Below are 26,578 nucleotides of genomic sequence, written 5' to 3' on the forward strand. Positions count from 1 at the left end.
ATTTAATCAATCTAGTCTTTCTCCAGCCAGAACGTTTTTATAGAAGAGCTTAGAACATTTGCTACTCAAAAGAGAGATTTTGTAGGGCAGAAAGTGTAACATAATCTTCATAGTTCATCCATGCTTATTTTGTTTCTGGCAACTTTCTTAATCTAACCTCAGGAAAGCCTTAGTCCTAGTGCTTACAGAAGAAAAACTAATTTTTATGTTTCTTTGAATAATAAGAGTTTAATTATTTAAGAATATGCATCAAAGGGAAAAGAACGTATACAGATATGTTGGACACATTTGTGAGGACTGAGAATAAGAAATGTTGATAATTGACCATAAAAGCAGGTATATCCTACCTAAGAAAATCTAATATAGCTCTTTAGAAGGTTATTGACAAATATGATAGTTCTATTTAAAACAAGATTTGTGTTCAAATTATGAGTTCCCCTAATGCACTGGTTTCTGAACTCTAGATCTTCAAACCCCAAAGCTTCTTAATAGGTTTTTCTGAGACCTTGCTATATTGCCAGCGACCCATATATGTTAAACATTGGCTGTGGGCTGAAAAATATGCCATTATATGTAACTGTAAGTCTATTGTTAGTATACAGGCAAATTAATAACCGTATTAGTAGATTACAAATTCTTTTCCAAGTTTTCCAGTTTCATGGGGGCATTTTGTTATTATATACTTTCTCAAACATGGTATCCTAAAAGTAAAACTGTCTTCATGTGGATACAGTGGTTGTAAATGTTAAGCCAAGGAACTACTGGTACCTCGGGAGTTCATTCAATTTAGAGAGAATTTTTTATGTGTAGCTTTGTTTCTGGAATTACATATATTGCAAGAAGTATTTTTAACTCGGTTATGATGTATGTGTATTTATTTTTACAACTGTGGCCTATAAGTTCACCTAAAGAGTTTCTTGGAAAACTTTGACAATCTGTTTTTAAATAGTATTTTAAAGTTATATTCAAGGCTTTGGTCGTTAGAATAGGTTCTTCCAGTTGTTATATTGATCATTTACTTAACATCTGGCCCTGTACCCTTAATTTAAATGAACTCAGTTTAAAAACAGATTCAACGTGTCAATACTTTTTCCTCACAGTATTCACTTGGGATTTAGAAGTACAAAATAAAAGATACAGTGGGTTGTATGGGTTGTGTTATTGATTGTATCAGTAATATTGACTATCTAATCCTAAAAGAAGTTGAATAGAATTACCGAATAATACTGTGCGCCTGAAAAATCCTATGTGTCTTGAGCACAATTCAGTAGTTCCTTTTCCTAACTGGGCACACTCAGTGCGTGCTTTAATATGGAATAATTGTATACAAACTCAACAATACTGTTTTATTGCATGTACAAGGTAGACCATTTTATATTCAGGCACTGTTTTTAGCATTTTAGGTACACTTATTCTACAATGTCAATCTTACAATTTATTTCTTGGGAAATTCTGAGCATTCTTTGAGTCTGTTTTAAACTAAAACCTATTTCTTAATTATAAGCATGAATTTCTAAGTATTAGTTGTACTGACAAGAATAATCTTCTAAGTGATATTCACGGTGATATGAGTTTAACTTATGTTTAGCTCAGGAAGGTCCATATTGTTAATTTTCTCAAACCAATAACGTTGAAAAAATTACACCATTCAGAAGGCATTGAGACCACATAGTAACATTTATAATGCAGAGTGAAAGATAAGTTTTATACTATATGAGATTCTGTGGTAAGATCTCCTCCTGGAAGTGCCGAAAAGTGTTTCAAAGAGGAGGTTCTAAAACAGGAAGGTGAGATCTCTGCTGGACCATGAAGAGAAAAAGAGGTCATTCTAAGTAGAGGGAAAAGAAGAGGCCAAGATTCAGAGTGGTGAACAGACATAAAGCAAAGAGGAAAAGAAAGAGGTTTACGGTAGATGAAACTGGAAAGTAAGGAACAAGGTCCCAGCAGTTGTGATTTGGCAACTCGAGTTTGGATTTATTTCCCTTGGCTATGAGGAGCCTAGACCAAGCCACCGTCATTTTTTATTTACAGTGTGCCCTACTCACTGGACCCCCTCCACTCTTGCCTTCCTTACAGACTCTAAACTGCACCTCAGGTGATTTTCTAAAAGCTACATCAGTTTATGTTACCCACTCCACAACTTAAACTCTCCAGTAGATTCTCATCAAACATCAGAATGTATTAGAAATGTCTTAAGAAGGACCCGTCTGATCTAGTCTCTGCCTGTCTCACAACCTCATAGGTCCTCACATTTACCCCTCCTTCTCGCTCTGCCTCAGCCACTGACTGCCATTCTTTGAATGTGCCAACCTCATCCCTACCCAGCACCCCTGTTGGGAGCTCTCTGTCTCCCCAGATCTTTGCCTGACTGGCTCCTGTGTGAAGTTTCTGCGTAAATTTTACTTCCACAGAGAAACTCTCTTTACCTCATTCTCTAAGTAAGTCTATCACCATGAATCCCTGCACACTCTAAATGTGTATATATTACTTGTTAATGTATTGTATCTTAAATGAAATATCATCTTCCTTCTGCAGTAGAACATAGCCTCTACCAGCACAGGAATTTTTCTTTGTTTGCTGCTACAGTCCTAAGAGCCTAGAATGGCACCTGGCATAAAGCAGGCCTTCAATGTTTATTGAATAAATGTATTAAAGGAAGGATTATAAACATAGAAACAGTGAGGTAAGACATGTATTAAAAGACCCTGACTGCTTACCTTTTCATTGCCGCAGTCTGCACCCATCCTAGCAAGTCCTGTTGATAATCTAAACGATACCTCCTTTGTTTGAAGTGTCAGTTCCACTTGGTTCATTTTTATATCACTATCTGGGACTCTGAACACAAGTTAAATAGTATGTAGCTATTAGACAGTCCAGTTACCTGACAGATGGAGAACAGAGCCCAGAGCAGCCTAGCACCTTTATCATGGGTCTTAAATAAACTGAGAACCTGGCAAGAGTGAGAATGTTGAACTTGGCCCTTTACAGTTCTTACTTTTTATTAGTCTCTTCTGAGGCTTATTGAGCATCTCTGATTTTTCCTGCTAATTCAGTACCGTGCTTCTTGTCTGTCTATCTTGTCGTTTCCTCTGCTTTTCGAAAGTTCCAGTTTAAATCCCTGTCATTTAGGTTTACTCATTTTTTAATTTATTCTTGCTTGCATCCCCTGATGATCTCATTCATCCATTGCTCTTTTCCAGACACCGTGGTAAACTCTAAACACACAGGATGAGCCAGAGAGGCAGAGTTCACGCTTGACCCCCCACCCCTGGTTCCACTTTGTTCTCCTTGCCAATGTGTTGTATTCATTTGCTGGGAATCTAATAACAAAGTACCACAAACTAGGCAGCTTAAACACCAGAGATGGATTGTCACAGTTCTAGAGGCTAGAAATCCAAAATCAAGGTGTGAGCCGGGTTGGTTCTTTCTGAGAGCTGTTCCAGGCCTCTCTCCTTGGTTCTGCCGGCCTCCAGCGTTCCTTGGTTTATAGATGCTGGTCTCCCTGTGTCTGTTCACTTTGTCTTCCCTCTCTGTGTCGCTGTCTCTGTGTCCAAATTTCCCCTCTTTAAATAGACACCAGTCCTATTCATTAGGTCCAACACTAAGGACCTTTTTTAACTTAATTATCTCTATAAAGATCCTGTGTCTAAGTAGTTTTACTTTCTGAGATCAGGACTCCAGCGAAACTTTTTTTTTTTTTTTTTTTTTTTGGTGGGGGAAGCAAAAACATAATTCAGCCCATAATACACATCAAAGCACTATATTGTCCATTTTGTTCCCAGGCAAATGTGGACTGTTGTTTGGTTGGTTTATTTGTTTGGTTTTGGTCCTCATTCTGTACTCAGTTATTATTTTTTTCTTAGTAATTCTCTTTACTTTAAAGTAACAAGCTTTTTGGAGAGTTTTCATTATTACAAAACTCTTCCATATGGGTAAAGTCTTTCCTCCTGGAGTTTCCAAACATTTGTCTTAATTCTGCAATTTGGAACATCAGAGATTTAAATGTATTCCATTCCCACTCCATGGGAATTCAACTTTGTGGCATGAGATCCTTTAACTCTGATCGAGTTTTTCCATCATAGAACTATGGTTACGTTTTTGACACAGAAATTCCAAAGGAGGAGTCTATAATTGTCTGGTTAGTGTTTCCCTGGCACTTTGAGTTCGTGCTTACCCCTAAGATATTTTATACACCCAGTTCATTAAATTAGCACTGATTAATCTAAAATAATATAGTGGGCATAACTGGAGCAGAGGTTTATCTGAGATCATTTTATGGAGTTATGTAATATTCCCCTGTGTGTTTTCCAGACCCTCTCACTCAGGTATCAAAGTCACAGCCCCAAAGCCAAATTCTATTTTTGACAACTTTATATAACCAAACTCTTTTATCTTGCAGCCTATTTCCTTTTACAGATATAAATTTTTAACTATGAGTAAAGATGGAAAAAATTACCGCCTTTTTTCTTGAGCCCTTCAGTTTGCTCTCCGGGAAAATTCCCAAGAGATACAGCTAAAATGAATTTAAAATTTATTCCTTCCCATGGGGTTAAGCTTCCTACTTAGAAACCACTTGACAATTATGTATTTTCCTTGTGCTTTAGAAAAATCATAGGAAGAAATAAGCTTTCTAATGAAAGTAGTATGTACACAATGATGTTTTTCTGACTTTCATCAGTGGAGTTCTTCAGTTAAAATGTTTTATGGAAGCCAAATAATTAAAAATGGATGGACACTGGTGTAGAATGATCAAATCATCTGTAATGATTGAATGAAAGTAACAAACCTTCCCATCACTAAGTCTGGCAATTGTAGATATCCAGTAATACTGATTCCCTTTCCCCAGGGGAACTTTGACAATTTCTTTATTTCCTCAGCAGAAATTTGCTGACTATCATTAAAGAGCTTTACTTTATGGATTTGTAGGAAAAATTCTCAGATCTTCTAGTTACTGTTTGCCTTTCGTAATTTGTGGAGTATGTAATGGTGCTTCTCTAGAAATTTCAGATTCCTGTTCTCTGTAACCATTTTATTCTTTTGAGTCATGAGGCCGTCCTTGACTGACCAGTTTAAAACCATCCACCTTCCTAATACTCTGTCTTTATGCCTGTCTTGATTTTTCTCCATCTATCAGAAATACTGTCTGTTCCTTTATAATTTCATTTCTGGTCTCTCTTTCCCCACCAGAATTTATAGGTGAGGATTTTTGTTTATTATGTTCACTGCTATATGAATGATGCCTAATTCACAATAAATTCTCTGTAACTGTAAATTTGATGAATTAGTGAGTGAACAGACCTCTTTATCCATCATACTGCTTTTAGTCTAGGGGGATTCACCAATTCCTCGCTGCCACCTGAAACAAAAAATCAAAACAAAGCAAAACAAATAAAATCTTATCGATTCTCCCACTGCACTTCTTGTGTAGTCCCGTGTAACAGTTCTTCCTTCTGTTCTCTCTTGTGTGTTTTTCTTCCACTAGCTGAATGGATGACAGTACACTTTCTCCAGTTTATTTCAATGTCGTATGTTTGTGTATCTGTGCATTATCTCTAACATTACATCTATTACATTTTTATAAACCAGAGCACCAAAACGTGTTCCTCATGCCCCTTCTTTTTCCTTTGCACAGTGAGACTATTTACATCATGACCCCAGATGATCAGTAACTTCAAGAAGGAAGGCTAATATCTCACATTCTCTACAAAATCAGGGGAGAGAGTGACATCCGTTGGGGGAAATCACAGTCTTAATTCAGAGAATTTGTTAGGAGCTAGATTTGTCGTCCCAAGATTTATCTGTCTTAAAAAAACATTTTAATGATTTTTCTATTAAAAAAAGACATACATTTCAGAAATAGCATGTTTTGTCAGTAATGATACATGCCACTTTTTGTACTAAAATAAGCTACATTTTAAGTATTATCATCTCTATCTGGCCTTAAAAATACATAAGCTGCTAAGTGTTAAAGCTGTCTTGTCCTACATTTAGACTTGCTGAACAATTTTCATGCTTTTTTAGTAATAGACAAACTCCTTATTAAAATATTTTTGTTCTAGAGTTTAAGCCAGGATCCTATTGCAAAGCAGATGGTATTCATGAGCTGATTTTTTACAAGAATATGTTTTGCTTCACTGATTGCTGTTTTGATAGCTGTTTTTAAGATTTTTGGAACCCTTTAATGTCTATTTCTGAGAGTAATTTCCATAACCTAAATTGAGAAATTTTATTTCTGTCAGAATATACAGATTTAAGAAATAATGACTATGATGGCCAAGTGAGATTTGAAGAATAATATTTATTAGGGTTGTTTTTCATTACTCTCTTTGGAAAACAACATAAGAAACCAGTCTATTAAAACTGACTTTGAGGAAATCGTTTGTTTTATAACGGTAGTATTTATGTATATGAGAAAAAAGTATTCAAATATTAAAGATTGGCTTTGTAAATAATAGAAGCTTCATTTTTTCTGTAGCTCTTACCCTCTTCATTACTAATATATTTCTTACCATGTTTCTAATTTATGATTAAAATTTTGCATTATTATGTATTAATATTATATTATAAAATAAGAGATGGTATATTAAAGTGTTTCTCAAACTAAATGGCAGTAAAATAATAATTTATAGGATTAATTATTAGGATCTGATAAAAATCGGAATGAATGTACAGATGTAGACCAATGTCAGTGCAAACCGGAAGGTTGTTAATTGATTTCATCAATTTAGTGTTCAGTAGATAACCTCTGCTATTTCATTGTAATCAATATCTAAAGATTAATTTCAAAACAAACTTTTTCAGACTGAAGGGGAAAAAATCAGATTATCTGTATTATTTTTTCCAGACATCTCCATTTTAAAATACGCCAATAAGCATAATTATAAAAAACAGACGTAAGTTCCTAATATTCAGTGAAAGACCTTTGCTGAAAATGTAATTCTAAATATTCAGACATAGTAATTTAACACAGGGGAGTTCTGAATTAATAGAGCACTGATTATTACTAACCCAGTTTAAAAACATAGAGCATCATTTAGTGGTAGTTAGCTTCGAAGTATTTTACCATAACATATTTAATTCAGTTCACTTCCTATTTTGAAAAGTTGTGCTGTTTATAACTGACTCTACATGAAGCTACCTATATATTCTTGCAAATACATCCCCTCCCAATGAACACAAATGCACTTTTGTATTATTTGTTTATGTTTTTATAACTGCTACTTATTTAAGATTCTCTAATCTGCCACAAGTGCTATTACTGAAATAACAAGAAACTAAAATGATTGTAATACAAAAATTTGGAAAAGTTTTGAGGTGTAATGTGTATAGTGGCATCAAAATGTATTCCAATAGTTGCTTGACTTTTTTTATCATTATATTCAACATCAAAATACACATACATGCCTATACATACTATACATACATACATAAACTTGTTGATACTTTTATAGCCTTATATAACTCATGAAGTTGCTTAGTAGAGATCTAAACCATTTATTTTCTGTAGATTTTATGTTTATTTTATTCCATATTTTAATGGTGAGAAGTCTGAAATCCAAGTCACTGTTCTTTGCAGCTTACGTTAATTCCATTCCATCCAGCATTAATTCCCTTTGTAGCAAATGAGTTTCTACTATTTAACAGGATTTGCTTTTCGGTCCTCTTCTGTCCCTGGAGTTATGCATAGGGTTGGAATGAGGAGAGCACCAGAACAAGTATCATGAGGTAAATTGAGTCTAAATCAACTGAGATAACTTAGTCTAAAGCTATCAACAATGGGAATTTTTATGTATTTTATTTTCACCTTAAGAACAATTTGCTAGAGATTCAAATTAAAACAGTTGAGAAAAGTGACAGTTGAACACAATTTAAGAAATCGTTAAGCTAAATTATAGAGCTACTACCTCAGTTTTTTTTGGCTGAAACATTTTTGTTAGATGGCAGATAAAAGCTTAGCTTTGTGAAGAGCAATAAATAACCCTCATGAGGGAATAAATATTCTGTAACAATAGATTTGAAGCTAAAAGTGATTATTCATCATTCTCCCTCCTCTTCCTTCCTCCTCAAGTGAATGAAAAAGATATAGACAGAAACTGTTTGGGCTTTTGATAAACCATTTTAACTACATGAATAAATTACTTTTAATAGATTGGGTCATATTTTAATTGCTGATCTATTAGTTTGTGTATTTTAACATGTCAGTGACAAGGCAAGTCCCCACTGTTTTTTCTGATAAAACTAAGCCCTAATCACAGAGCTTAGTCTCCAGGCCTAGAGGCTACTTTGATGGCTTATTTACTTCTTAGGAGATAAGGCTGAAATCACGGCTTAAAGTATTAATTAATGCTAATTGTAGAGAGTTCTATGATGCTTCATAAAAAGACCTGACATCACAACATTAATTTTCCTTTTCACACGAATAAATGGGCATGAATTTCTTCAGTGCGTCATAGGTATTAAAATGGTAGAAATGTTTCTAATAAAACAATGTTACTGTATTTAGAAAAAACTTCTTTGCTGGTGCTTTTAACCAGTCTTCCCATGGATGGCCGGAGCTGATGCCCATAGATATCCACTCACGTGCACATCAGTCAGTAAGCTCAGGTTCATTATCCATTTGGAAATCATCTACTCACCCATCTGTAAACCTCCATTCTGATGGAACTGAATTTCTAAAATTGAGAATTGAAGAAGAAAAGGTAACCTCTTAAAATAACATTTAATAAAAATATTGTCATATTTATATAAGTCCATACGTGAGCTTTATCATCTTAGAAGACATTAAAATATTTCTTGCTACTTATTAATTTAATTGCCATCCTTTATTAGATCTTAATAGTATGATCTTATAAAGAACCAAAGGTTCTACGTTTATATGGAAGAAGGACCATAGGCCTACTTGCCAAGGAAATTTTGTTATTTAATTTAACTTTGAGGGAGCTATTTCTGTGATTTAGGTTTATGAAGAACTATTTTTATTTACTGCAAACATATATAGGTAAAAGCAATTCTTAACTACCTTAACGTCATGTTCCAAGGTTGTGTTTTAGGCCAGAGGTGATCGATGAGAGAGAAACAGAAAAGAATAAAAGAGATTCCTGTGATTTTGTAGTTCGGCATTTCAAGAATCTAAATATAAAATAACTTTATTATCTCAAGATAATTTAGTAAAGTCTGTGCCACTAGTAAGAGTCATTATATTTCTCCTAGCATTAGATAGGTAGTTATTGAGTCATTTCTCAAATTGCTAATGATCTAAAGCTCTGGCAAATGTGTCACAGAGTAATCAATCATAATTCTAATACTCCATGTGCAGAAATGTAGCATAATTAGAGATTTGCATTTTACAGCATTTGAAATAAAGTTAATATTGTTCTGATGGGAGATTGCTGATGAGAACTGGAAATGAGGAAATATTGTGTGGAAGCATTGGAACCACTGCGATTCCTCTTTAAGGATCCCTGATTGGTTCTCAACATGCAATAATTCACAGGCAGGCAATACTATAATGGTCACCATGCTGGAGTATAAAGAAATGAATGCTGAAAAAAAGGGGGGAGATGTAATTTACAGTTTTGATTTACCTTACTGTTTTAGGATAAGTTTTCATGATCACTCTTGGAAATTTTTATTAACTTTATTATTGTCCTTCAGCTTGCTCCCATAAATCACTTAACATATATTCTGATGAAGGGATGTAGTCCTTAGCTCATGGTAGCATATTCGAGCTGTAAGTGATTTTTTGCCCTTGAAGAAGGAATCAGTGTGAGACAGTTCTTCATAGCATTCAGCATCCTATTCCAGCAACACCATGTAAAAGTTAAATGGTATAGAAACGAGAGAATAGTAGGTATCTCTGTTTATTTTCCAGTGATCTGATCTGGTTTTAATTCTTGTGCTAGCATATTTTCATAGCCTTTAGGTTAGTCAGTGCTTTTAAAATACTTCTTTGTTTCTCTTCCTACTTACTGGTTATCAAGCCTTCTTTCTGTTTAGCTGAGAGCATATAGGCAAAATACGTTTAGCTGCCCCAATAAATTTTTTAAGTTGTAACTAAAAAATGAGTGATTTTAAACTTAGTAATAACTGAACATTGGGAAATTAAAGGGAAGAGGAAAAGGAGGTCATCAGTACCTTTAAGCATTTTCTTCTCTCCTAGGAAAATGATCAAGGAAACATAATATTGAATGAAGCAGCAAACTAGTTTATAAGTGTATCTGTATTCTCACATAGCAATGTGTCTTTCTAATGAAAATGTAAAATTTAGAAATGACAAGGATAAATAGATGGGAGGGAGGGTAGAAGGGAGGAAGGAAAAATAAATACTTACATATAAAACCATTACCTTAAAAGCTTCTAAAAGGGCTTCCTAAAATACCTTATGCAGATTTTAGGAAAGAAAAGAAATTAATCTATCCGGGACAGTCCAGAAAATATAAGACAGTAGTGTTGCACAGACTGACATCTCTAATCCTTCTGTCCAGTGAGGTAGAAACTAGTTTTCTGCTTGGCCGCCCAGCCCAAGAGCAATGACTTTCAGCAAGAAAACAAAACAAACTGGGACAAGAGGCACATTGACGAAAAGCAGAAAGATGTCTGATGAAATACTGAGTACCACTTTCACAGCATTCATTGGAGAACATTTCTGTCTCTACTCCTAGACTTTGAGAAATAACATGTGTGACTTTTAAGTATGTTCTATGACTTTGTTTTTATTCTCTTACTAAGAAAGTCTTGTCATTTGGTTTCTCATTTTTTTCTTGCTACTAGATTATTACAATAGGTACAGGAAAACTACTTTTTAAAAACAATTTCAATTATGTTCAATTACGTTCTCAAATGGTAATTTTTTAACTGAAGTATAGTTCAGTTTACAATGTTGTGTCAGTACCTGGTGTACGGCATAATGTTTCAGTCGTACCTAAGTTTGCTATCATACTCTTTCATTAGGAGTTACTACAAGATATTGAATATAGTTCCCTGTGCTATGCTATACAGTATAAACTTGTTGTTTATCTATTTTCATATATAGTAGTTAGTATCTGCAAATCTCAAACTCCCAATTTATCCCTTCCCACCCCCTTCCCCCTACCGCCCTGGTTGCCATAAATTTGTTTCCTATGTCTGTGAATCTCTTTATGTTTTGTAAGTAAGTTCAACAAATGGTAAATTCTCTCCCATGGTCGTAGAGACTCAGGATTGTTCATTGATAAAAGGCTTTATATTTTTCAGTAATTCAATGATATTCTCAAAGCAATGACAGTATCGCTTATTTAGAATTTTGATTCATGGAAATAGTTCTTAAACTATTCCATAGTGCTCTAGCTGAAGAAATTTGTTGGCTTTATTTTGTATGTATCAGGCACTATGCCCTATTGCAATGCCTAGTGGATTTAAAATGTTTTATTGGTTTTTAAAGTATTTTTTCCTGAGTAGTATCATTTAGAATGTCATTTTTCACAGGTCACTCCGTTACCTTTTATTTTTCTTGTGTGTCTTAAAGCAATAGAAATTTCTGAGCCCTTGAACTGAACATTTTGAATGTTTTAGCTCTGTGTAGGAGTCAGGGTGGGATGGTGGTAAATAATGGGTCTGTTGGTGGAACACATTATTAATGATACAATACATGGGATAAAATGCTGAATATTTTTCTATTCAACTGCTGTTTTCTCTCAAAACTTGAAACTGTAGCTTTTGGGGTAGAGAGAGCCCTCAGAGGTGTAGAGCAGAAGTAAAAATGTTAGAGCTTATGGTATGTGTGGGAAGTAGCGTTCTTACCAAGACGAAGACTTACTCCCATATTCAGTATAAATACAACCCTTGAACGGGGAGAATTTCAATAATGTGGGACAAAGGACCCCAAGAGCAGTTTCTGTCCTCTAGTTCTGTGTATTATAATGCGCAATTAAAAGTCAGGGACCATGTCTCACTTATTTATAATCTCAGTAGTTAGTGCAGTGAACTATAAAACTGTTCTCCATTTTTCCGCTGAGATATCGGTTAGCTCTTTGTGTTTTTTGTTGTTACTGTTTTGATTCTTTTTTTCTTAAATTAACTTTAAGATGGCAGGGATTTCTTGATTTTAAAATTGAGCTTGGGTATCCAGTTGATTTCCATTAGTTATTCTGGTATTTAATTTCTCAAAGTAAATAACTGTCCTTTCCTCTTAAGTTTATAATTCCATTTTAATTATGCCATTGATCCTTCTTTTGAACACAGAGGAACAGGCAACTTTTATCAAAGATCTAGCATTTACATAATTTCTCAAACAGACTGGCAATTCCTTATCCTCTGATTTTCCCTTAGTTATTGAAGCTGTGGAAAATTTTCCTAGATTTTTATGGGGTTAGGCTAGAAAAATTAATCTTCAGCACTGATAGGCATTCTCATAGTTGTAGGCACCTTTTTTTTTCTCTGTTCTCTCATAAAACTGTACTTTTTAAAATTTGGTTGAGTATCTTTTGAGCATTAATTCATGTTGATCCAGTAGGTAAGAATTATCCTATCTAATAAAGGGATTAACAAATTTATAACAAGGCAAAATACTCTAATACATTCCTCTCCTTCTTAATTTGCTCAGATTGTAACCATAACCTAGAATATCTTCTTTTCTTTCACTCATTATACCAAGAACTCTGTTTTTCAAGGCATCATCCAAGTCTGCCTTTTCCATTCGGATTAAGGCACTATGACGTACAAATACTAGCGTTCTCTTCATCCGTAGATAAACTAAATAGGTCAGTTACCTCTTTCTGAGAATGTCATCTTGTATATCCTCCTACATCAGGGGTTTTCAGCCACTGACTGTTTTGCCTCCCTTTCCCCCAAGAGATGTTTGACAATGCATTAGTAGCGTTTTTGATTAACATGACTGAGGAAGGATGTGTTGATGGTATCTAGCGGATAGAGGCGAGAGTTGCCGCTGGACCTCCTACAGTGCACAAAACACCCTCCCACTCCCAACATAAAATCATCTGGATAAAAGTATCATTAGTACCAAGGTTAAGAAACAGTAATTACTTACTTACATTGATGCTGGACCATGAATAGCCATAGTCTGCATGCATGCAGATCCCTGACAAAGTATATGATCACTTTCCATTCTTATGTCCAAAATTACGTTGGTAACTATGTCATGGGACAATGTGAAGTGCTTTGCCGAAGCCCTGCGAGATTGTGTCTACTGTTGCTATGTTATCTACGGGGACTGGCACATTATCATTGAAGGAAATTGCATTGGGCCATCACAGTTTTCTCTTTGACAAAGCCACAGGGATTGCTACTCAGTGCACTGAATTGCATGTCATTGCCAATGATTGCACATTTACAGTTTGATAGTTTGTCCTGATTTCACATGGTATTCGAATTAATATGACCAGTATGCAATAACCAGGGTAGCCTTTTCCATTTGTTAGGAAAAAAAAAAAAAGGAAAATGGATAAATTTAATATAGATTTTAATATAGATACAGCTTTCAAGGGCTTTATGTTATATATATAATTATATATTTATATGTATTAAACATAAAATGAATCAATTGAATTTTGACATATGTATTACATATAAATAGTTTTGGTCTAGCATCTGTTTTTGCCTGTTCCACTTTTCTCATCCTTAGATGCAGCTTAGATTATTTTGACAATGAGATAATGCACATACCTATGTTTAACGTCCTCAGGATAGTGTGTCTATAGACCTTAGCTCTTGTTACTTTGATTAATAATTCCGACACCTCAGAACAAGGAAAAATTATTTCCTTTACTAAACATGTAAAATGTGTGGTATAAGTGGATACCCCCAAGAGGAATGTTGTGTAATCTAACTTTGGAAGGCAAAACTTATCCTGGAGCGCTTTTGCTTGTCATCACAGTTACCTTCCAGATACTGCAGTTGAACTGAGCTATTTTTCCAGACTTCTTCAACCTCCATTCTCCTCTTAGAACTATCTGTTCCTTTCCCTTGGTCTGCTGTTTGCATAGCTAGTTTAGAGTATCTGACAGTTATTTAGCACAATTGTTTTTTCAGATTAAGGGCTCCAGATCTGTCTAAAAACAACTTTTACTAAGCAAATCATCAAGGAAAGTCTTATTAAGCACCAAGCTTTTCTAGATTATTGTCATCTCTAATCGAGACCTCCAACTGCATCACCTTTAATCATGAAAAACTTACTTATCTCTTGATCTTTTCTAAGCAGTTATACTGTTTTGATTCTCTGTTGGGGGATTCTCTACTCTTATTTTACATTATACTGATTAGATTAGAATTAAATACTAACCTGGGGAGTGTAAACAACTTGCTAAAAGTGTCACAGCTGGTAAAAAGTGGAACCAGGATTGAAACTCTTTAACTCAGAGACTAAGCTTTTTATCAGTGTTACACTTACTGTCATTTCGGAGGAATATTGCTGAGACCTTGACAAGTCTGCAGCTTTGTTACCAAGTAGAGAATAGCAAAGCTCTTCCAGTTTGTGGAGACTGAGTGGTCAGCTAGGCTAACTCAGTAAGTATCTAGCTTCTACCAGCCAGCTTTGTCTCTTGCTTCCATGACTCACATACATGGCACACAAAATATTGAGTAACCCGAGTCATGGATCATTAAATATTTGCAACCCTGGAGGAAAATTTGAAATCCCCAATACCTGGAATGTTTCTTTGACCTAGGATTTTATAAAAAGACAAAAGAAGTTAGCTTGACTAACCCCACCCTCTCAAGTGAGAACTATACACTTTTAAACATAAAGTGAAATTAAGAGAAATTGTATCACTTATGAGCAACAAACTGTAAAAGCTACTATCACTTTCTAGTTCACTTCATTATAACCATTACTCTTAATGCAAATCTTTTTTTCAATTCCTCATAGTTACATTTTTCCTATGATTTCATATACATCCACATTACATGCAGTGAGTTCTGGGAAATTCAATTCTTGATTCATAGTTTTATTTTAAATAATCACAACACGTTCTTACTTTACCCTTTCATTTTTTCATTCTTTCATTCAACAAAGATGTGCACTCATTTAATGGATACCTTCAATATTTTAAAAACTTAATTTTCAAAATATGTGTGTCCACCCCAGAAATTGCTTTCGTTCTATTTGTTCCATTCCATTGTTACCTCCTCTGTTACACATGCTTTTTCTCTGCCAGGTTCACCTTTTAGTGTTACATTAACTAGTGGGGTATTTTTAACCTTGTCTGGTGGGAAGGAGAAATCTTACTTTGAAATGTCTTCATATTATGCAATGCCATTATACTATCAGGGTAACACAGTTAAACACTCTTTTTTCAAATCATTTCACAACCACAATCATGTAGTACAGATGAAAATTTAAGATTTTTGAATTCTTACACATATACCAAATCTACCAAATGCAAGTCAAGGAAAAGAAACAGTCACTAATCTCAGCCTCCTATTGAGCTCAGTTATATTTTCAGAGAACTGAAAACATTATTGGGAAAAAACTTTTTAAAAGTAGAAGACATATGTATGTTATTATTTTGGGAAATTATGAAATAATTATAATATTTCAAATTTAATTCTATTAGTATTTTATTACGGTCAATCTGCTATTAAAAAGCATAATATGTGCACTCATTTTTTGCAAATAAACAGTTTTTTAAGGATTTGGAATATGAATTTATTAAAAGTCCATAGTTTGCAATAGAAATAAAGGGAGTTTGCAAGGAAATAATATTTAATGAATGCCTGCGATATGTACCAGATACTTTATAAACACAGAGGTCTCACTTGCTCTTCATAACAACTCTGACTGCATTGTGGCTATTAAATGAAATGAAAAGAATTGAGGATGAGAGAGAATAAAAAACATGCCAAACAAATGCTTTTGTGGTTCCCATTCCCCATATTTCTTCAGATTTCTCTGTGAGGAGGAGTAAGCTGCAGTATCACAATCACTTTACCATATTTTACAGACTCACAACATTTGTTGTTGTTAATTTGCATTTAAATATTTTAAATTTCAGAAATACACATAAACCTTACTTGATCTTAGTGCTTTTGCTTCTGATAATGATTTCTGTTAAACAATTAGGATAGATAAATGGAGAAGAAGAAAATGATAACAGAAAAATAGATAAAAACCAGAGGGAAGAAATCTGAAAACAGTAAAAAGGCAGTACAATTTGTCTGGGGCAAATATGATGTAGTTAAGTAGACACAATTCCCATATACTTTTTGTTACTTTTTGGTCCTCAGTATTTGGTGATTGGGAAAAGGCGCAGAATTAAAGTCTTTGGGTTATTAATAAGTAAGAAAAGGAAAAAGAAAAAAGAACATGTTTGTAAAGAATATGCAACTAGAAAGCCAGAAGCTGAGATCTAGTTTGTGAGTATGTTACTAAATGTTTGGGTAACTTTGAGTATATCAGTTTATTTTCATTATAGTCAAAATGATCTCTTATGTCTTCTGAAATTTCAAAATTGTATGATTCTCAAGACCAGTGATTCTTAGCAAATAAGTGTATGACAAACTAACCAAATAAAATTGAAAATATTCAACAACTCACCAGTATACTTTATCTATTTTTTTTAAATATTCCAGTGAGTTTTTGAACTGTTTGTAGTCAGTTCCTTTTGCTTCATATCAAAGTTACTAAAGCATTAAGCTAAAATTACTGAACAGTAAGAACATTGAAAGGTATCAGAAGACCCAAATAGTCAGAAAAATTTGAAAGATTAAATAGGAAATTAGTTAGGATTATTCCTTTGGGAGAAAAAAAAAAAGACAGTGAGAATGAGAGGATTTCATTTCTAAGCATTTCATGATTGAAATAGGAATGACAAGCCACTTTAGGGGGTGAAAGTAGCAATGTGAAGATAGAAGCAAATGACTGAACTTGTCCGTGGTAAATGAGCATCTTCAACATTGTCACTTAACTTGTAGATAGTTGACACAAATACTCTGGGCATACCTTCAGTAGATAGTATTCTGTATATTAAATAGAATGGAAAATGAGTTTTTCAACTTCTCCGAAGAGTCAGACTAGAACATAAGCCAGCCTAGTAACGGATTCTGTGCTCAATTTCAAAACTCATTTCTAATGTTGTAGAAGTTGTAAGAATAAATAATCAGTTTTAAAAGAAGGGAAAAAATTATTTTTCAACTAACTGCATTTGTGACTAATACTTGAAATATACATAAAATTTTAATTTTGTTATGCTGTCATAGCTAAAACATATAAGAATTCATCTAAATGTAAATTATGAAGTTTTTTTGTATTTTGTTTTTTATTAAAGTGTAGTTGACTTACAATGGTAGTTTCAGGTGTACAGCAAAGCGATTCAGTTATGCATTTTTTCAGATTCTTTTCCATTATATGTTATTACAAGAAATTGAATATAGTTAATAGTGCTATACAGTAGGTCCTTGTTGTTCTATACAAAACTATTTTGTATATAATAATGTATGTCTGTTAGGAGTTTGGGATTAACTAATCTTTTATTCTTGTTTCTTGATAATACAGTAATGTATTTTGTTTACTTCATTATAGACAAAAGGTTCTCAAACCATGACACCCTCTGGCACTCAGAAAAAAGTGAAGAGAACTCTGCCAAACCCACCTCCCGAGGAGACCGCCACAGGAACTCAGTCAACGTTCAGCACAATGGGCACAGTTTCCCGGAGAAGGATCTGCAGAACCAACACAATGGCGCGAGCCAAGATTCTGCAGGATATAGACAGAGAGCTGGATCTTGTCGAGAGGGAATCTGCAAAGCTTAGAAAGAAACAAGCAGAACTTGATGAGGAAGAAAAGGAGATCGATGCCAAATTACGGTACCTGGAAATGGGGATTAACAGGAGGAAAGAGGCATTATTAAAGGAGAGAGAAAAGAGGGAGAGAGCCTACCTCCAGGGAGTAGCTGAGGACCGTGATTACATGTCCGACAGTGAGGTCAGCAGCAGCAGGCCCACCCGGATAGAAAGTCAGCACGGCATAGAGCGGCCACGAACTGCTCCCCAGACTGAATTCAGCCAGTTTATACCACCACAAACCCAAACAGAATCTCAGCTGGTTCCTCCTACAAGTCCTTATACCCAGTACCAGTACTCTTCCCCCGCTCTTCCGACCCAAGCACCCACCCCATACACCCAGCAATCCCATTTTCAGCAACAGACTTTGTACCATCAGGAAGTTTCACCTTATCAGACTCAGCCAACATTCCAAGCTGTGGCCACGATGTCCTTCACACCTCAAGCTCAGCCTACCCCGACCCCACAACCTTCTTATCAGTTACCATCACAGATGATGGTGATACAACCAAAGCCGCGGCAAACCACATTATATTTGGAGCCCAAGATAACTTCAAACTATGAGGTGATTCGCAACCAACCCCTGATGATAGCACCTGTTTCTACTGATAATACATATGCCGTTTCCCATCTTGGTAGTAAGTACAATAGCTTAGACTTGAGAATAGGCTTGGAGGAAAGAAGTAGCATGGCGAGCAGTCCAATATCAAGCATATCTGCAGATTCTTTCTATGCAGATATTGACCATCATACTTCACGAAATTATGTCCTCATTGATGACATTGGAGAGATCACCAAAGGAACGACAGCATTAAGCACTGTGTTCAGCCTTCATGAAAAAGATCTGTCAAAAACAGACCGTCTCCTTCGAACCACTGAGACACGTAGGTCTCAAGAAGTGACAGATTTCCTAGCCCCTTTGCAGACTTCCTCCAGATTGCATAGCTATGTGAAAGCAGACGAAGACCCGATGGAGGATCCTTATGAGTTAAAGCTTCTGAAACATCAGATTAAGCAAGAATTCCGTAGAGGGGCCGAGAGCTTAGATCACCTCGCTGGTCTGTCCCATTATTACCATGCCGATACTAGCTATAGGCATTTCCCCAAGTCTGAAAAGTATAGCATTAGTAGACTTACACTTGAAAAACAAGCAGCAAAACAACTACCAGCGGCCATACTTTATCAAAAGCAGTCGAAGCATAAGAAATCACTGATTGACCCAAAAATGTCAAAATTTTCACCTATTCAAGAAAGTAGAGACCTTGAACCTGATTATTCGAGCTATATGACTTCTAGCACTTCGTCTATTGGTGGCATCTCTTCCAGGGCAAGGCTTCTTCAAGATGATATCACTTTTGGCCTCAGAAAAAATATAACGGACCAGCAAAAGTTTTTGGGATCATCTCTTGGCACAGGACTGAGCACATTAGGAAGTACCATAAGGTCTGCTCTGCAGGATGAAGCAGATAAGCCATATAGCAGTGGGAGCAGATCCAGACCTTCTTCCAGACCTTCCTCTGTCTATGGGCTTGACTTATCATTGAAAAGAGATTCATCCAGCTCTTCTCTAAGACTGAAAGCTCAAGAAGCTGAAGCTCTAGATGTCTCCTTTGGTCATGCATCACCCTCTGGCCGTACTAAGCCTACCAGTTTGCCGATCAGCCAGAGCAGAGGACGGATACCAATTGTGGCCCAGAATTCTGAAGAAGAAAGTCCACTGAGTCCTGTTGGCCAGCCAATGGGAATGGCCAGGGCTGCAGCTGGACCCCTGCCACCAATATCTGCAGACACCCGGGATCAGTTTGGATCAAGTCACTCGCTGCCTGAAGTTCAGCAGCACATGAGAGAAGAATCACGGACTCGAGGCTGTGATCGTGACATAGCGTTCATCATGGATGACTTCCAACATGCCATGTCAGACAGTGAAGGTAAATTGGGCCTCAAACTCCCTTGTTCCTCTCAAAACTCAAACTCTTATTTTTCTGCATGTTTAATTTTCCTTCTCCAAGGATGTATTCTCCTTTTCTTGGTGCGTCTTTTGCATGTTTACTTCAATTTTATTTCTTGTAAATGGAAATGTTATCTTGTGTATAGATTTCGTAGCATGCTCTTTCTTTCTTTTTAGTTTATTCTTTTATTGTTGTTTCTTGATTGTTTGCTTGATTTGTTTGGTGTCCACTTATTCAAAACCATTATCAGATAACTGTGTCAATAAAATATGGTCATCCTTGAAATCCATAGTTGGAAAAATTTTCAATGTATGTTTCATTTATTTTATAAAATGCATTTTTAAAGTTGCTAGTCAGTTTCTTTCAGTTTGTGAAATGATTAAGGTTTAGACCCATTAAGTACTATTCTGCTAGACTTTGTAATAGAAAATTATTTATGTCATTTTGTGAGATCAGTGTTCATTAATTCAGAGAATGTTCTCTTTTTGAGAACATTCAGTTAAGTCCTTAACGTTAGCATAACATAGACTTCTGTAATTCTCCTTAAATAAAAGGTTTATGTTTTATCTGTCATTATGAGTGTCATAATTGACAAGTTTGTACTTTTTGCATTACATAATAGAACACTTAGCACTAAATATGATACTGACAATAAATAGCCATACTATCAGTATGTTTATCAGTATATATGAAGCATTGTTTAGGTTTTAAAATTGAAAATTTGTACACTACTTTTGTGAGTTTAGCTATCTGAGCTGAAGCCTTCCTTGTGTGCTCGAGAGAGTTAGCCTCTTCCATGGTTTTGCTTTTTGCATTATTCCATTCTTTTTGCCCTAAATTGGTTTGCTAGTTTTTCATACTGAGCAAGTGATTTATGGCAAGTACATACTTAACTAAAAACTCTTATATGGTAATTCTTTTGTTTAATCATGTAGAACCATAAGAATTTTAGAAGCTGTCCTAGTACAAGTCTAAATTTGAAGATGAGGGAGGAGAGGTACAGAGAGCTCATGACTTTGGTTCTTTTTCTTTTCTCCTCTGTGATTTACATTTGAATGTAGGTATGGTTTGAGTCCTGGAAATAAAATACCTCTTATCAAATAAAAGTATTACTAAAACTTCATGGCTTTGGAGATTGCAAAACACAAAGCTAACATGAACACCTCTTCTTTTGACTCTAACATTTTCCCTGAGGACTTGCAGGAAAATACATTTTCATGGAAGAATTTTCTTTGTTTTTGTATCTAGACACCAATATGGCTTTAGAAGTTCGAATGTAGGTTTGAACAGGACTAACGTAATCACTGAATCTGAAGAAGGAGAAACTGCTTTTTGTAATGAAATTCCAGCAGACTGTAGTCACTTTCTGATTTGTTTTATTCTCAACAGACTATTGGATTGACCATTTTTATTGATGATTAGTCAGTTAAACAAAACACTCTATTTGTGTATTTTTTTAATTTAGCCAATTGTTTGAATCTCTCTACATAGTGAAACAAGAGTTGTGGTATGTGGAAACATTTATTTTTTTCTTTTTTCACAATCCACATTTTACACACATTTTATGTATGTAAAATGACTGCTGCAGAAGAATAAAAAGGCTCTTCAGTAATCATATCTGTAAAGTAGCAAAGTAAAACAAAACTAACAGGTCAGTGGCATAACTTCCTACCTGAAGGCTGTGTGTGCATGATGAACATACATCTGGAGAGAATTTGACAAATTCATTTGTTCATCACAGATGATTTGCCAGCGTGGTACCAGACATCCAGATGTCTCTAGCTATTCCAAAATGTGGCACTTATTTACGTACAATCATATAAAAATAACCAATGCTTTATTTCTCATTTATATGCTTGGATGATGTTTACTCATAGTTATTAAAGACTATGAAAAAGTTACTTTGATAAAGTATCAAAACACGTATCAAAAATATTTATCAAAAACAGTTTGGCAAATATTTGGAAATGTCATCAGCTTAAAAAAGGCATGTTAATCTACAGCAAATTATTTAAGTTGAATGCGACATCGTGCAGCATATGAAATTATGAAATGTGTAAAGATGATACAAAAGAAGTAAACAATTAAAATGAAATTTATACAAAATTAAATTGAACAGAAATGTATTTTTAAATTACTCAGATAAGAAATTTAGTCATAAAAACCCTGTTGATACAGGATTAGACAAAGAAAAACTATAACAAATTGAGTTACATATGTAATATTATGTGTGTGAATTGCAGTGATTATCTTTAAAAGATGTATGTTTTAAAACCTTACGTGTTTTCTTTCTGTTTGTATCACATAAACATATTACTTTTCTTCTGGTGAACAATGGTCTGCTTTCCTTTGGAAATCTTGGATTCCATGGGTAATTAAGAGAAAAAGTAGAAAGTATTTTTCCCAGTCACATAACTCATGACATAAACTGATGAAATATTAGGGATTTTTAAAATAAAAATTACCAGGTATATGCTATATCTGTGTTTGAATGATACTGAAATAACTTTGAGAAGTAGTACATTCCAAGAAGCTATTTAGAATCATGTAAACAAAACAAACTTAACTAATTTCAAATCTATTGTGTGCTGTCTCTGAATTCAATTAAATGCTAGGTTATTGATAACAAGATGTTTTCCAGGTGCATTCTATATGACTAGTTAATTTTGAAATATCTCAGTTGAGGTAGAATCTAGCTAGGCATCATTTATGTTGCTTAGTATTTATGACTGTCACCTTAAAGCCTGCAGCTTGCTACCCACTCAGAGTTAAGTTCAGAGCAGGAGTGCTTTCCTCTGGAGAAGACTGGAGAAAAGCTAAGCTAGAAAAAGTTAAGTTATATGAATTTCTACAACCACAAATATTAAACATTGAAAACATTCTTTCAAAATATACTCCATGCAGAAAAGCATCAATAAATACGGTCTTTAAAAAAAAAATCCAGCAAATATTTTATACTGAATAGAATTAAAATATTCTTGCAAATGTTGTTGCAGTGAATAATATGAATAATGCTAGATCCCGAAGTAGCTTACCTGTATTTTACATTTAAGAATTCAAGAAAATGTCAATAGCTTAAAACAGGGGATTCCTAATCTCCAGCAAATTATTTAAACTAATTTGGAAAATGGTATTATTGTTATTTTTTTAAAGTTAATTTTTAAAGTTCAGATCTATCACAGCAGGTCAGACAGTTGCAGTTATAAACAATTAGCATTTATGACCAACTTGGTGTAAATATTGAAGATAGAATCCAACATAAAAGCAGATTCATTTAACCTGGTTGTTCTTGGTTGATCTGTAAATTCCTATGCAAAGCATGGTAGCCATCCTAACTTAGTTACATACAGAGTTAGAGTTACATAACAGACAGTCAAACTATGTCATCAAAATTGGAACTAAACTGACTAAATTTGGGTCAGGGTGGGTTTCTGCCTTACTTGTGTAGACATAGCCAAAGAAACATTTTAAAGGATTCCTATTTCAAATGCAATTAGCAAAGTTATATATTCAAGTGAAATCATGTGCTACATTATCCAAGATAGTAATTTATTAAAATCAGTAGAGACTCTTTTTCTTTTCATCAGAAATGTGTAATGAAGATATATAAAAAGTAAGATTAAATGGTATTAATGTGTTTGGTGATAATCTAATAAGTTTTAGAGACTGATGACTAAATAATGGATTTGTTTTCTATTTACTTATCAAATTTATATTACAGTAAATATTTCTTTCATAAATTTAGTCACTTGGTATCAAATTAAAGCTATGAAAAACCATAATAAATACTGAGGAGATTGTGAGAAAGTACTGTGTAACCATTAATGAGGTTCAAGGGACAAATTAATGTATGTTTTAAAATGTGCTTATCATAATTAGAATATTTAGCTTTCTTTAGTTGATGACTAATTTTTCTATTCTATTCATCTCATTATTCTATTCATTTCCCAAATACTTGATGAATATTATGGCATTTGCAAGGCATTGTTTTTAGTATTTGAGGGAGAAAAAAAGAAGATATGAGCCTTACCCTCGAGCAGCTTAGAGTCTGATAGGGACAATCAGACAAGTACATATGCAGCCGCAAACCAGGTACGTACCATTGTGTTTCCTCAAACCTAAGACTGACTGCAGTATGACATGTCGTCTGCCACTCCTTGTTTATTGGGAGAAAGTGCTGTGGTTAATCATTGTCATTGACCAAGATCACAAGAGGGGTAGAGGTGAGTAGTGATTGATTATATGCTGGGTTTGCCAGGCTTGCCAGCAAAGAAATAATGGAAATTGCCTGGAAAAAGAGATTTGGGAGAAAGTTGTGGAAGAGAAGAGAGTCAGTGATATAAACAGAAAGAGACTGTAATGAGATGGAGAGGAAGACTCAATAGTATGGCACCTAGAAACTAAAGTTTGAAGGAAGTGTAGGTTGATAGCATCATCAACAGCCTTCAGGCTGTGTGTTTGAGAGGAGGTGCTCCAAATGTCGTTTAGGAAGCAGCAGTATTTCCAGAGACTGTTAGGGATCCTTTTATAAGAATAAAACTTCAGATAAAGTCAAAATCTATATTTTAGAATATAAATAGGATTTGGGGTCACTAAATAAAAACTTTAAAAGACTTTGGAATTATTAAGAACTGAATGGGATAAAAAAATTAAAATAATCTCTGTACTCAAATATGGTTGTAATTTCAAAGAAATATTTTAAGATGTCAAGTGTTGTCACATTATAAATACAGAAAGCTGTCAATCAACCCTTCTCTAATTCCTAAATCAGTGATCTCACAGAAGATAATAGTTTAATTTTTAATGAAAAATTCTAATGGACATTATCATTAATATTAGTCTACCCAGTGATTATAGCATATGTGTTCTGGCAGTGATACGTGGGATCGTCTTAAATGTTTTCATTTATTTATGAGTGTCATAGAAATGTCATGTTTTCAAACAAGACTCACTTGTGTCCATAGCCAGCAGCCACATGTTGGTACTGGACTGATAAAGATAGTGGGGAAGTGACAGCATCTTCTGTATGCAGTAATAGATTTTCCTTTGATTTTGGTGGGGTGGTGGAGGGAGGTGAGGAGGTAGAGCTAATGGACTGAAGTTGAATAGAATGGCCTTTGAGGAATAGTCATTTGTTCATTCAGTTGTTCAATCACTATCTAAATTTCTGTTTTCACCTGATTTAAATTTAAATTGTTTTACTTTGCTCTGAAAGGTTGAAAAGGTGATACATTATTTTTTCTAGGTTATTCCACGATGCAAAATTTTTAACATAGTATGGGATATGATTTTTCTCATCCCATTGGGAATTGTGTTTGAAATGCATGAATGGTTAATAAACCTGGAGCATGTTGGTACTTCAGAACACCTGCCGCCCTCTGTCATCTGTATTGGTTGGGGTTGCAATGTTTGATGTTTCCTTGGTCTCCAAAGCCTATCACCTGCGTCGTGAAGAAACAGATTGGTTTGACAAGCCCAGGGAGTCTCGTTTGGAAAATGGACACGGTCTGGATCGAAAACTGCCAGAAAGATTGGTCCACTCTAGACCACTCAGTCAACATCAAGAGCAAGTAAGTGCTGTACTGAGCAATCGCTTTTAGATTTACCCCCAAAAAAAAAAAAAAAAAAGACTCAATTCATCCTAGCATCGTCTCAGTTATCCTGAAATGCATAGGGCTTTTGTCAGTCAAGTTCACAAATGCTTATTTTTTCAGTACCTTAAAGTAGTAAGTACCTTACTTGATCAGCCACGATTGGTTGACATTGCAGCATAACTGTGATGTGTTTAAGCAGTTTTTTCCTCTAACAGGTAATTAAGTTTGTACAAGAATACCAACACTGCCATACAAAGAGAACATGTGAAGCTCCTAAAGAGCTTACAGAATATTGGGTGAAGTAGATTTGGGTTCTTTCAGTGCTTTCCAATAACAGTATGTTCAGGTGTTAAGAAATAGCAAATAAAAGGATGACCAGTGGGGAGAGTACAGCTCAGTGGCAAGGCACATACTTAACATGCATGAGGTCCTGAGTTCAATCCCCAGTACCTCCATTTAAAAAAATGGTAAGTTTTAAAAAAAAGAGGTTGACCAAACCAAGTCAGCTGAGGACAAGGAAAGCCTCACTTGGGGGAGAAGGGAATTGATGATCTAGAGTCTGTTATATGGAAGTATTTATTTTACACTCATTTTTTACACTCATTTTATCCTCAGAACAACTTTCACAAAGTAGGTTTTATTACTTAATGTCTGTTTATAGATGAAAAACTGAAAGTTAGAGATACTTTTAGATAAACATGATACCATGATTAGATAAACATGATACCATAATTCATGATCTTATTCACTTTAGACAAATGAGTTGATGTTTGGATTCAATTTTGATGGGTACTTAGGAGATTAACAGTTGGATAACCTGAGGGAGATTCTTCTGGTAAGCCGAGTAGCCTTAAATCAGTTGCCTCAGCAGATCAGATACTTGCAGGCTGTGCACTCATTATGATCACTGAAATACCCACAAAGGAGATAGATGACTTATATCGTGTATATTGACTCCTAAATCATTCTGTCTGATTAATGATTTCATTAGTACAAAAGACAACCATATTTTGAACAAAGAACCATTGGAATTTTACTATAATGTAACTTAGTGTCCCATTAAGATATAAAAGAAAATAAGACTTTTGCAGGTGTAAGTACTGTCTCAAAGATAATGTCTATGATCTTAGGTTTGATTTCTTCCTAAGCAATTTCAGTTTTCATAGACAAATGTCTAGCTGATAGAATTTCCTTTCCTCAGAATTTTGTTTTGTTTTAATAGGTGCTATCATATTTTCCAGAAATCTTTCAGTTCTTCTGTGT

At 34.7% G+C, this 26,578-nt stretch overlaps 1 protein-coding gene across 1 annotated transcript in view; it reads left to right on the plus strand.

Moving 5' to 3' along the window:
• Positions 1–26,578, plus strand: part of PCLO (piccolo presynaptic cytomatrix protein) — a 310,882-nt gene that overhangs the window by 179,184 nt on the left and 105,120 nt on the right. The window contains 2 exon segments of the mRNA XM_032484107.1: positions 17,513–19,700; positions 25,155–25,291. Of these exon segments, the coding sequence (XP_032339998.1) occupies positions 17,513–19,700; positions 25,155–25,291 (2,325 nt within the window).

The sequence above is a fragment of the Camelus ferus genome, chromosome 7, assembly GCF_009834535.1.
Source record: "Camelus ferus isolate YT-003-E chromosome 7, BCGSAC_Cfer_1.0, whole genome shotgun sequence".
Classification (NCBI taxonomy): Eukaryota; Metazoa; Chordata; class Mammalia; order Artiodactyla; family Camelidae; genus Camelus; species Camelus ferus.